Below are 13,492 nucleotides of genomic sequence, written 5' to 3' on the forward strand. Positions count from 1 at the left end.
GATAGCCCGGTTTGCCATGGATAAGCAGAAGCGTGCGATAATGATTGGCGTACTTGGCATTGATTTGACATGGGAACTTATCGACGCACCCTGGACATGCTGTGATCGATTAACCAATTGTTTCCAACTACAGTCGCCAGCGGCCCGGGACCCGGCCGAAGCTACCCCTCATGCCAACAGCTTACGCCAAATACTCAGTGTCAAGAAGATCAACCGAAGACGGAAATGCGTAGCCATATTCAATTGTTACCAAGAAACATTTTCTCTCAATCTGCAAGAACCTTTGATCATCCAATTGAATCACATTCAGAAACATGGCAAACCAAATCAAGTCCCCTGTTGTTGATGCGACAGGCAAGACACGATTGCGGGAATCTCTAGAAAGGGCCAAAAGAGGTGAAGGCCCGAGCGTCGGTCAATGGCTTGAGTTCCCCGGATACTCCCTGGCGAGGACAGTAGCGCCCTTGGGAGAGGATGTAAGTTATTGAGCATTCCCAAATCTCGATCTTTACATTGAAAGGTTTATACGAATCTAACACATGTTGGCAGTGGATTCTTATCGATACGGAACATGGAAATATTGACGACAGAGACATGTACCTTCAGGTTGGGGCCATCTCGACTTCAGGGGTGTCACCCATCGTGAGGATACCAGCATCGGAGCACTGGATGATGAAAAGGGCCCTGGACTGCGGTGCTCATGCCATCATGGTACCGATGTGTGAGACAAAAGTTAGATCGAGCATTTCGTGTTCTCCATTCATGGCTAACGATTTTTTTAGGAACAAGCGGAAGCTGTTGTTCGGGCATGCAAGTACCGTTCAGCTCGATGGCCTCAGGGTCTTCGCGGAGCCGGTGCCATGTTCGCGCACTCCGCATTCAATCAAACCGGTCGAGATTACTTACTCAGCGCTAACGATAACGTGATGGTCTGCGTGCAAATAGAGAGCCAGAAGGCTGTGGATAATGTGGAGGAGATTGCTGCAGTAGATGGGGTCGACATGCTGTTCATCGGGCCTAACGATCTCGCGGCCTCAATGGGCCATGTGGCATTTGATCATGCTTCAATCCCCGAGGTCCAGGAAGCAATTGCTCGTGTTCTGAAGGCTGGGCTTGACGCCGGGAAGTACGTTGGGCACTTCGCGCTCAGTGCCGACGTTGCGGCGGCCAAGTATAAACAAGGGTTCCACTTCGTGAACTGCGGAGCGGACATCGTTGCCATCGCCGCATGGATGTCTATTGAGATGGAAAAGCTGAAGAGCCTGGTTTCTACAAAGGCCGACGAGGAGAAGCCGAAGGAGGTGAATGGCACCAACGGAGATTTGGATACAACGGAAGACCCTAAAACGGCCACCGAGTACAATTAATTAGCCCTGCCCTGAGTTTCATAGAGCATTTTCTCCAATCGCCTTCACAAAGTAACCGCATAAAAACGCGTTATTTTGTCTGACTGATTGCTTTAAATTTTTGTCGATTTGAATTTTTGGACTCGTAGCCTTCTCAGCCCATAATAGCGACGGGTAAATTGGGCAACTGCAGAATGACTACGCCAAAGCCGTAACGTCACTCGTAGGCGAAGACTACCGTATTCAATGTGTTATGAACATCCACCAACCTCGATATATGGGACCCACTCAACAACAAATCGATAAGGAGAGGCCGGGCCGGGCTCCGAGCCGAGACTTGCCAAAGGCATGATGAAGCATTTTTGGCTTCATGATGAAGAAGTGGCGAAGGCTGGAGCAGAGGTCAATCTCAAAAGCATTGAGATAAAAACAGATGTATGCTATACATACAAAAAGCCAATACAGCAATCACCTTCAGGTCTTCTTGAACCTTAGATACTGCCATGGCCGATGCTCTGAACAATCAAAACATGGCTGATCTTTCACCATACTCGAATCGATCCGTTGTGTGGGCAGGCGTCAGAAAACTCGAAATTCGACAGCAACCCATCCGAGTACCGAACGACGACGAGGTTCTGGTCGAAGTTATCACCACTGGTATTTGCGGGTCGGATTGCCACAACTGGGACAGTGCCAATGTCTCCCGTGAACTGATCCTGGGCCACGAGTCGGCAGGTCTCATCAAGACCATCGGAAAGAATGTTACAGACAGATTTGTCGGCCAGCGCGTGGCAATCGAGCCCGGATTCTCATGCAGGGAGTATGGGATGTCCCTGACAAAAACCTTCGTTGTAGACACTGAGTCTAACTAAGCCTGCCTTTGGCCACAGGTGCGAGTTTTGCGGACGGGGAAAGCAGAATATCTGCTCTAGATTGAAGTACTGCGGGATGGATCCCACTGACGGGACTCTAAGTCAGTACTTCACCTGCCGGGCTTCTAACACGGTTGCCATTCCTGAAGATGTTTCTTGGGAGGAGGCAGGCTCGATCCAGCCGCTAGCGATTGCGGTTCAGGCTGCGAGAAGGGCATCGCTGAATCCGAGTCAAAGCCTGGCTATTTTGTAAGTGAAACTCAGGATTGTGTTCAGTACCTCCAGAAACATTGTTGTGGCCTTGTCATTCTTGATGCTGACGGGTGACAGTGGATGCGGACCTCTTGGTCTCCTGATTCTAGCTGTGGCGAAGGCATATGGCGTCAAGAAGATCGTTATGTTCGACATTGAAGAGTCTCGAACGAGATTTGCCGAGTCCTATGGAGCTGATGTCGGAATTGTCACGCCAAGAAATAGCGACCCTTCTCAAGACGTCCTGTCCTTCTCTCAACATTACGCCAGGGAGGTCATCACTAAGTACGGCTTGGGATACGGCTTTGATGTTGCTATCGAGGCTAGCGGCGCTGAGATATGCGCTACGATGGCAATTTGCATGCTAAAATCAGGCGGAACATGTGAGTTGCGTGTTGAATCCCGTGAACACTCGTCGTGCTGATTGAATATCAGGTATACAGGCGGGCCTGGGAAGACCGATGGCATCGTTGCCCCTTTTCTTGATTACAGCCAATGAACTTGACGTAAAGGGTAAGGCTTCTGCAAAACTCCTAATTTGAATCCTTGCTGACAAATACTCTTCGCAGGAACCGTTCGGTATACTCATGGGTGCTTCGAGGATGCCATTAGTCTGTTATCTACGAAAAAGGTTGATCTCAAACCGCTCATCACGTCCACGTACCCCTTGACCCAGGCAAATGAGGCATTTGAGGCGCAGCACGCCAGAAGGGACATTAAGATAGTTGTTTTTAACCAGATGTAAAGAGACCAACTGTCTTCCTGGGCTAGAGCAACCACCAATTCTCTCGGTGCATAGCTTGGCCGTCGTCGTCGCTCACATGTACTTTGTTTTCTCTCATCGGAGACCTGGATTATTATCTACAATTGTTGTATTCATCGGTATGATCGTCTGGACTGAACCTCATTCACATTCGGTCTTGATCGAAGGAAGGCTTGAACTCTACTGAGTAAGTAGGGAATAGCCGGGTGGATATTAGACAACTGGTGGTTTGTCATGCTACTTAGTTAAGGGCGTCTGCATCAATCCCAAGACGAGAATAAGACTGGATCCAAAGGATCGAATGGAAATAACTCAGACCCAGGTATTTCGCCCCACAGAAAGTTTTCACCCCCGGTTCGGGGAGTGTTCGTCCCCTCAAAGTCATCCAGCGTTCTTTTGTTGGTGTTCCTCTTAGATTGAACCGGTGAAGTACTGGTCTGGCTTTGGCGAGTATTGCGTTCGAGAGCCAGCTTGCTTCGCTGGTGCTGTAGCAACTGCTCAATGATAACCCGGCTTCGCTTCGCGCCAGACCAGCGAACTTCGACATCCTTCAAGAACGAAACACATTTCTTCACATCATCCAGAACCTCGGGATTAGAGTGACTTGAAGGCATCCGTAGGCTGTTTTCATATTGCGCATCAGCGACCACACGTCAAGAGGATTCGAGCTCAGGTGGGGGACTGGACTTACAGCACGATGCCAGAGAGCGTCATATAATGAACTGAGAGAGCCAGATAATGTGAAGTAGGTACCAAATCTCGGACAATTTCAGCGGCGTGAATGCACATTTGTGCTGCACTCACACATTGAGATATGGCACCTGATATATCTACTTCCTCATCCAGAGCGGCTTGTTTAGGGTAGTTTAAGAAGCAGCTTGGCTCATTAGTAGGGAGACCTTCAGATACGACCGGAAAACACGTACCGGTATAGGTTCAGGAGAGAGCCCGCATGTAGGATGAAGATAATGACACACATCACCAAGGCAGGATCGCCCCCAGGACTCTTTTCCATGCTGTTGGCTGAGAACTGAATGTGCGGTGGCAGACTTGCGAGCCAATTTCGCAGAGCCTGATCATACGTATCAACGCGGGAAAGAAATCTCTGTGTCTTGGCGGAGTCCGCAGATGCGAGTTTCCGAAGGTTCAGGGGCGAATTGAGGTGCTGGATCTTGCCAGCCAGTCGGGAGAGGCGGGCGAACGCGAGGAAACCGCTCATGATGCATGGTCCTTCGGATGGGATGTCAACCTTGGCTGGATGGTATGTTCTGGACTTCAGGTAGTAGGGCTCAAAGTCCTCATCTTTCATGTCCATGGGCAGCTCGCAATCACAGTCGTCGTCTTGGACAGCCATTGGACGGCCGAGACAGATAGATGTGATTCTGGAGGTTAAGGGTCAGCATAGGTCGAATATGCAGTAAGGTGTAGACAGGAGATGTACCTATCAAGGGTGTATACACACCACCATATGCGGCGGGACACTTGAAGTCGGAGGAACTCAGCGTGTCTGTTCTCCGAGAGTTCTGGTGCCAGGGATAATATCTTTCTGTTGTCAGTAGTTTGTTGACCGGAAATAGAGGAGCAACGAAGACGCACCGATCGGCTACTTAAGTGCAATCCCATATCTTGGGCAGCTGTTACTGCTTGGCCGGCCAAGTTCCAACTTTGCGACAAAGTGTTCCATCCAGCGGAGCACATTGATAGTAATGCTAAGCACTGGACTCTCTCAAGTGACGCTTCACCGGTGGAGGCGTAGAACATGAGGAGTGCTTTCTGATAGTATTCGATCCCAGGAAGCTCGCTCTCCGAGTTCGATGGGAGGAGGCTGGATGAACACGCACAAACAGCGAAGAAGACCATCAAGAAACGGCGATGTTTGGGGGAAGAACAATCACGGCCAGCTTTCAGCAACTTTTGGTAGCGTCGCATGAAGTGGGGCTTGAAGAGAACCGGAAACGTGTAGTGCAGTTTGTCAAAGTAGAGACTGATAAGAAGATCTGCAATGTACTGCGGAGGTCGAGGAAGGTCTTCTGGTTTTGGAATGAAGGGCAGCTCGGGCCACACTTTCCCCCGGACGAAGAGTGGAAGTTCGAGGTCGTCGGTGCTCAGCACACTTTGGCTCGCCCCAGTTGATGAAGGGCTTGTTGTCAAACCAGCAGGCAGCAGGCTCTTTGCAGCTTCTATGAGGATGTTGTGTGTGGCTCCACCGATGAACCTGATCTGAAAGTGAGATTTTGACTACGAGAATGCGGTTCGGTGACTTACCTGGGACGCCCATATGAATCACGAACCAAGGCACCGACTTGCCCGATTTCCTCGTCGTCGCGTCCTTCAGCGGGACCATCTTGACGTTGATCATTAATTGTGTCGGAGTCGTCGCTGTCGGACGAGTCCAGCATGTCGTCGTTGACGTGAGATTGGCGGACACGCAGTGGGGCCACTACTCGGTCTGCATGTATGTTGCCATCCAGATTGCCAGTCTCAGGGCCTTGCACATGAGAGGCGTTTTGGAGCCCCAGGACCGACTCTTGAACATTGGGAAGAGAGTTGAGGACTTGGGCAGCCCTCAGTAGGTCCTCGCTTGGGCTTGCCAAAGAGCCGGCTCCGGGTGACTGATGCATGGCCTCCAGCGATCGCGATAACTGGCTTGTAAGAGTTTCTAGCCTCTGGCACAGGGAGTCCATCTGCTGACACCGCGCCTCAAACGACGTGGTATAACTAGCAAGTCAGCAGTTAGTACGGATTATGTCGCTGTTATGGAGTTCCAAGATAAGGTTCCAAGCCTGATGCCACTTACTACCGGCTTGCTGATGCATTGTCTTTGGTTCCAGGAAACTCGCAAGTCTGGTCTCGGGAGCTGCAGTTGTGACAAGGTTGTTTGCCGTCACATTTGATCTACCATGCATGTCAGTATCCAGGTATATGTCTGAACCTTCAGTTTTGGATCATACCTTCTTTCGCCGGCATGCAAGGCACGCTTGCCACACCCGACTGCCGGCCGGCTCGGCGGCGAGTGGGGCATCTGGACCGGCTCCGTCTTCGGCGCCGAGAGCTGACATCACGGGGCTGACCTTGAGAGCGAGACGTTCTTGGTTTTTGTCGCATTAAAATGTCGATCTGACATGAGATTGATTACCTTGAGAATGATGAGATGCGAACGCGGAGTTCTTAGCCGTAAAGATGGGGAAGCCAGCAATCTGCCGAGGTCTTATCTCCGCTAATCTGTCATTGAATCCCTAGCCCCACTCCGCTTATCAGTTACAATTGGATATTACTGGGATTACTTGAGTCCAGGTTCTGAGAGGAGAACACGGTTCAAATTGAGCGGGTGGTGTTTTTGGTCGCGCCTCTTGTCGAGGAAGGATTTAATTGCATGCAAAACTGGGTTTATCTCAAGGAAATGGTTCAGTTCGATACGACGTCTCAGTCCCCAAAAGCCTCAAACCCAAGTTGTTACTCTCCACTTGATCCATTGTCACTAATCCCGTCTTGCCAACGTATCGGATACGTACTCCCTGAACCAAATGATCATTGAGCCCCCCTCTGCCATCCAACCCCAACTTCCCATTTGTAGCACCTGCGGCAGCAGCAGTCACTAGTGCAGTGCTGTTCGTCGGGTTGAACTCATCATCGATTGATGATCCCGTTCTTAACCCAGCCCAGGTGTACCACCATGCCACAACTAGAATGTAGACGATCAGGGGAAGAACAATAAGCAAAGCAGTTGGTGTCGTCTGGTGATAGCCCATGCGAAAGACTTCGTACGTCCCGTTGACGGTACTGCGACCGTCGGCTTCGTTGGCCGCGTAGTAAATCCGAAGATTTGTTCCTTCGTACTCGATAATTCCCCGCATCGCAGCTTCGACTGCGCCAGCATAGGAAAAGTTGCCTGAACCGTCTCCACTCGTGTTCAGACTAAGCATCGAATCGGTCAACCCGCTTCCCTGTTTTGTGAATGCATATGTCAGAAAAGCCATCCAAGCGTGCAAAATCTAGTCGACGAAAAATGAAGACGTACCCAGCTAGTTGTTGATATCATGAAAAGAGAATTGATGGCGTCGGCAGTCTCGTTCGGAATACCTGAGCCGCCCATTCTTTCTATGACGCTCGACGTAAAGAGCCCTGTGTCCGTGGAGTAGCCCACAATATTTTTGGTGATCATCGGTTCAAAAGTGCAAGTCATGTTTGGAAGAGACAGCGGAGCGCGCGAGTATCTTCCCATCGGAGTCAGGTACAAAACATATTTCTTCACCGATGCATCGGGCTGACAGAAACCCGGAGCTACGACACCGATCCCTGGTACTACGAAGGTGTGATTAGATCCGCAATTGCCTTGATTGACAATGAAGCGTCGTAACTCCATCGTTCCGCCAGCATTGGAATTCGTCACTTCCATCGACTTCAGAAGTTGGGTCTGGATGGGTGTGTTTGAAGTCTCCTGGCAGGTCACGTCGGCCGAGAGACCCTGCTGTGTAAGGGAGTAGTTGAATTGTTGTGATTGGTTTGCCATGGACGGGTCCCAGGACATGAATTTGACATTGCTGAAGGCTGAGATTCCCTCAAATCCAAGTGGGAGAACACCACCTGTTGACCCCTTGAACAAACTTTCCACGACTCGGACAGAGGCATTGTGAACCCCGAAAGACTCCTGGGTAGCGGAAACCCCTGCAGAGATGGCGGCGATCGGGTCATCCGCGATGGGGCATGTTGGAAAGCGAATTGAGCCGGTCGACGAGTTGTACGTATACCTGGTGCAGCCGTAGACCTTCCTTTTTGGTATACCTTTGGAGTCAAAAGTGTTGTACCATTTCCAAAACTCAGGTGCGGTAAAGTCGAGTTCATCTCCCACAAGAGAATCGCTGACAAGAACCCTGGTTGGGGTTAGAAGGGTTGTAAAGGCGGTAGTAAGAAGCAGCGCAATGACCCAGTTCACTGTGGTGAAGCCGGATAACCAAGGACGTTTGATGTTCAAAAGAGGTTTCTGATTCGCGCACTTGTTCCATCCTAGAAGTAGCATGGTTAGCAAGCCATACGTCAGCCGAGTGCAGGAAGAAACCCTGCCTTCAATAGTAGACAAAGCTGATCCCACGCGGGCCTTCTGCCTAACCATCAGAAACAGAACACTGTTGAGAAGGAAAAGGAGGATCGCCGCGACAATGGTCCCACACACAGTCTAAATAATGGTGCTCTTCTTTGGGTTCGCCAATAACCATTGGCCAAAATGGAAAGAGTAGAGGAGAGGGGCATGGGCACTGCAGCCCCAGAAAGCAATTGCTAAAATGCTCAGAGCTATGAGGAGAGAGTTGTAGATCAGGTACCAGAGAGGGGCGTTGGTTGTGGATCTTGGACGAGAAGCCTGAGTGACAAGCTCTGTCTCTGTTGTGACAGGATACAGGGAGCCAGCCATCATGTGAAGTGCACCCGATATCTGAAATGTGAGCCTGCTTGAAATTGGAAAACGGCCTTCGTTTCTATGCATACTTATACTGAAGCACCAAGGGAGCGCTAATATGCGGCTGAATCATTATGGCTGAAGCTGAGCATTAAATGAGCTGCTGAGGGCGACGCCCTTGCCAAGAAAGAGCCAAGTCTCGGACATTTCAATCACATTATCATGGCACAGACCCTAGCTAGATCGCTTGGGACGCCACAACGGCACTAAGATCTCGGTCAAGAATGCAAACGCAGACATATGCAAGGTTTATCTACCATTGACGGCCAGACGTGACCTGAACTCAATTTGTGTTCGTCGATATGGTGAATGTTCTCTTATTTACAGGGTAGCTGTCCTTCACATGTCCAAGCCGGCTCGGCTAGTCTTTCAACGCATAAGTACCTAGCCATGAGTATAACTTTACCAGCTGGACAATGTTCCATAATAATCGATCAATACATACATGAACCTTGGAAACACCGATTCTTCGGACATAAACTTCAAGCCGTCACCTTCCCAAACTCGACCACCATGGTTGTCAGTTAGGCAGTGGGGGTCGCCATGGCAGGAACAGCCATATCGGCAATGGGTGCAGCAGTGCGCTTCATCCCCGTGGGACCACAGGTGCTGACCTTCAAGCCAGCGTAGATGGACGAGTACGCCGCGGGCAGAAGCTCATCAGGCTGACCAGCCGGAATGGTTCCGACATAGGGGTTGAAGTTGTAGATACCGCAGGGGCAGTGGTCGAGAATCTGCATCCCAGCTGTTCCGGATAGCACCGTAGAGCCCCCACGAGCGAGGGTGAATGAGATAGCGCCGGGCTTCATGTCAACGGAGAACTTGGCTGCGCCAGCGGGTGCTTGGACTGTTACGCTGGTACCTCCGACGTTTATGGACACAGAGCCTGCCTCCTTCAGCAGGGTGATAACGAAGACCTTATCCTGCATAGTCTCCCAGCCATACGGACGACCCTTGAAGTAGTTGCCAGAGACGTTGTTTGCGTCCGCCATGGTGGTATCTGTGGCATCGCAGTTGAGACTTCTGAGGGTAGGTCGGAACCAGTAGACAATCTGATCATCTGAGATGTACGGCTTAACGTCACTTCCACCGTTGTGGAATGCATTGATGAATGGCTTTGCCATATCAAGCCAGCCGTTGTGGGGAAACCCGTAGACCCATTTCGAGTTGCCATCATCCCCGTGGGGACTGTCAAGACGACCTACGTAATGGCTCTCGCCGTAGTCGTTCCAGGTGACGATCTCAAGAAAGCGGGGCTTAAGGGTCAGGATTTCCTGCCAGCGGTCATACCAGAGAGTGTCAGACGGGAAGACCCAGTTCTTTGAGTAGGGGACCTCTGGACCGAAGTGGGTGAAGAACCAAGGGGACACCGGCGCAATGTAAGGTTTTCCTTTGAGTGCAGCGATGTAAGCTTGATCTCCCTGCTGAACGGTGACATTTCCATAGCCATCGGGTGCCTTGTTTCTGCCATTGTTGGGCCACCCAAGCCAGTTCAAGGCGCCATCGATAACGCTGAAGTCCGTGCCGTACTCCGGGTGGTAGTTGGGTGCCCAAAAGACGCTGACACCAGCAGCGCTGCGCATGGCTGCGACATCCATACCGTCTCCGGCAAAGGATGAAGCGAAGACCTTGCCATCGACGATAAGCTGTGCCGGCCGGGACGCGTATTTGGCGATCATTTGACCAACGCGTGTCGCCTCACTGGTTCCGTACCAGTTGAAGTCGAAGGAGATGAAGACCTTCATGCCATTGTTGGCAGCTGACTGGTAGGCGAGGTCCAGCTGAGCTTCGCTGTAAGAGTCTGTACCAATGTTGAGGGCAAAGGCGTCAATGCCAGCTGCCTTAGCGTGCTGCATATCGGCGTCATACTCGCTGGCAGAGCTTCGAGCACCGACGATACCAATCTGTGGACGGCGGTTAGTACCACTAAAGATGACTGAGACTTTAGATAATTACCATGAAGTGACAAAAAACCAGCTTATCGCCCCCAGATTGGCGCTGAATGAGGACATCATCCGAGGAGGGTGGGACGGCAAGGCCGATCACCGGAGCAACAGCTGTTGCTGCCAATATGGCTTTCAGGATACCTCCGAGGAACATCATCTTGGCTGATGTATGCACTCGAATGAGAATGAGAGAGAAGACAGTGGTATGTACAAAATGGCTTCCAAGACAGCTCTGATATCAGAGTCTGAGGACCTACAAACCTTTCTTTCGCTGTTCCTTCATCTCTTTGTCTTCTTTATACAATGCAAACAGTCATGATAGAATCCTGCCTTCGAACCGTCTTCGGCAAGATCTGCAACAAACAGGACTGCCGACATGTAAAGGTCCGATGACAAGCCGTTGTAGGCCCGGTTGAATCATGCCGCTGTCCTTGATGCTCCATTTTCGCAACAAAGTGTTCATGAGACAGCAGGCTCTTGCTTCATTCGTCTTTGTCTGATCATGCTTCACAGTATCACTAAGCCAATAAGAAGTCCAACATGCTACGTTGCAGCGTCGTTGCTTGCAGGCAATACATATTGCATGCAGCCTTGAGAGCATTGAAGTTATGAACAAATATCCACCGGTTGAAAGGATGAAACTACGGATGAGGCACTTTGACGGTTGCGAACAGCGCCAAAGTGTTTGTCATCCGTGTGGAACATCACGGCCCACACAACAAATCAAATAAACCCCTGTTTGTCACACGGTCTCGTTGAGGCCCTCATGCCAGTGCCTTTGTTGTCTCTGGATGCTGAATGGACCTTCCATCTAATATGCATGACATTCGGGCCGTGGGGTCAACCAGTCTCCGAATGCCACCCTACCGCCGGCCCATATGTTTTCTCCCTTCGGGAGTTGGGCTGGTCATATATCTGGGGTGCATATGCAGAGCTCGGTATCTTGTGGCCAGACCCGTGCCGCATATTAGCGAGTACCACATGACGGCTGTCTCATCTCCTACCACATGGTGTCAAGACCCGACAGTGCGGAGTAGGCCCAATAGCACGTCAACCTCATTCTCTGTTCCGACGCAGCCTCCAATCAGGTACCTGAAGCAGAAGCTTAGTAGAAGAAAAACGGGCCATGTGCATGTCGCATCATTCCGACGTCTAGTGCCACGTAGATGAGATGACGGCGTCGGCGAAAGTCGGGGTCCCTTTAAACCGACGTCAACGAGCTCACCGAGTGTAAGTCCAACGTAGTAGCCCTGGACCAATATTTAGTCTTGGCCAGCCGGATGCAGCCCAGCTCCACTATGTATTTGTCCATGACATGACGAGGAGAAAACGAAGAAATGTCGGCCCACGAAAACGAGACATTCTTCTGTACGCATACGGCCTCCTTTGATTCATCTCATCGCAACGGAATTGTGATGCGCAGCAAGATTAGCCCCGCCACTTATCATGCAGGTCTAAGCCGTCCTTCAGAAAATGAGGTTGTGTCATGGGATGGTTGTGGAGGGTGCATCTGGTTTGGGGAAATCACCCGTTTTTGCATCCATTTCTCCTGGTTGGCCGTCAAGGCTGATGCTCGGATCCAATCACCACTGCCACCCACCATCCTACAACCTTTGCAGCTTCCACCCATCCAGCAGTGGAGTAGCCTTGAAACCTGCACCTCATTGCGCTCACCTGGATCTCTCATATGATCTTGAAGTGACGAAGGTGGAACTTCACAAGCAACAATCACTGTCCCGGCCTCGAGCCAGGAAGTTGAAGCGACGCGTAGATGTCGGTGTTCGGTCCTATTGATGTGAAACCGAGAAAAGTTGCTGTCATTGACTGCTTAGAAACGTGTAAACCCGGCACTGGCGGTCTGGAAATCATGCAGTCAGCTGCTTCATGTGCCAAGCCACCTCAGGGACAAGATCTGCTATCCGCATTCGATTTTCGCCAATAGCTTAATGGAGTCCTATTAACCTTACTACGAAATAGACTGTCACGGCGTATGGTATGAAGGGGACCTACCGCTGAGACAAATGCGCCATTAATGAATATCGCTCATGGAGATCGTGTTGGGAGAGTTGGACCAGACAGCAAAGGATTGCACAGCGTCATTAGTGAGTAGCTTAATGTAAGTATGGTGTCATTGATAATTCATAACTTAGCCCTAACTCTACAAACATGAGATCCCATAGTTTGTTTCCCTCTTTCACCACAATCGTCCCGAGCGTTCTCATTATATGCTGCCGATGTTACATATCGCTGGGCAAGTAAATATTAAAGAGCATGTGATGTAAATGAGACCTCGGCGACCAGCGCTTATCTCCGATCTCCCAGCCGAAATATTTCACCAAATCCTTTTCTCTGGGATCCTGAACTTGATCTAGACTGTGACATGAGTTGTGAGGAAGTCGCTTGCAGTCGTTCATCTAGTGCAGCCCGTTGGCCATCGAATCTTGCATCAATGCTTCCGATAATAAGCATATCAGGATCAACTGAGTCCCAAGGCTTCCAATCGACGACGTCTTCTCTATTTGTAATTTCCGTGTCAGCGATGGCTGAGGGTAATGATACGGTGAATGACAACTTACTCAGCCAGACGTTCAAGGTCGTCGTCTAACCGCCTCAATCTTTCCAAAGCCCGCTCGTCCGCACCAAAAGACACGAACTGTATGGTAAACCATCGTCTTTGTCCTTTCTTCAGCTTGCCTCTGAGGGTTTTGATGAAGTCAGTGACAGCGCTGCCGTTAAAGCCAATAAATTAAATAACGCCAAGATTTGACTGATTTGATTGCCCCTACGCCAGTATTGGTTGATTTGCCCTGTTGGCCAATATAACAAAGCAAATCCATAGAACACGTGACTCAAAGCCGCCA

At 50.5% G+C, this 13,492-nt stretch overlaps 3 protein-coding genes across 3 annotated transcripts; 2 read left to right on the plus strand and 1 right to left on the minus strand.

The window, feature by feature from the left end:
* Positions 1 to 314: 314 nt before the first annotated feature.
* COL26b_008162 (uncharacterized protein) lies at positions 315 to 1,367 on the plus strand (the record flags this gene model as incomplete). Its single annotated transcript, XM_053180929.1, has 2 exons — positions 315 to 476; positions 783 to 1,367. The coding sequence occupies 2 exons, from the start codon at positions 315 to 317 to the stop codon at positions 1,365 to 1,367; spliced, it is 747 nt and encodes a 248-aa protein (XP_053035191.1).
* Positions 1,368 to 1,876: 509 nt separating this feature from the next.
* Positions 1,877 to 3,215, plus strand: COL26b_008163 (uncharacterized protein; the record flags this gene model as incomplete). The annotated part of the gene is made up of 4 exons (XM_053180930.1): positions 1,877 to 2,166; positions 2,549 to 2,853; positions 2,906 to 2,983; positions 3,040 to 3,215. The coding sequence occupies 4 exons, from the start codon at positions 1,877 to 1,879 to the stop codon at positions 3,213 to 3,215; spliced, it is 849 nt and encodes a 282-aa protein (XP_053035192.1).
* Positions 3,216 to 9,209: 5,994 nt separating this feature from the next.
* Positions 9,210 to 10,788, minus strand: COL26b_008164 (uncharacterized protein; the record flags this gene model as incomplete). Its single annotated transcript, XM_053180931.1, has 2 exons — positions 9,210 to 10,589; positions 10,642 to 10,788. 2 exons carry the CDS (start codon positions 10,786 to 10,788, stop codon positions 9,210 to 9,212), a joined length of 1,527 nt encoding a protein of 508 aa, XP_053035193.1.
* Positions 10,789 to 13,492: the final 2,704 nt, after the last annotated feature.

Source organism: Colletotrichum chrysophilum (genome assembly GCF_026319265.1).
Source record: "Colletotrichum chrysophilum strain AFK26 chromosome Unknown scaffold_69, whole genome shotgun sequence".
Lineage (NCBI taxonomy): Eukaryota > Fungi > Ascomycota > Sordariomycetes > Glomerellales > Glomerellaceae > Colletotrichum > Colletotrichum chrysophilum.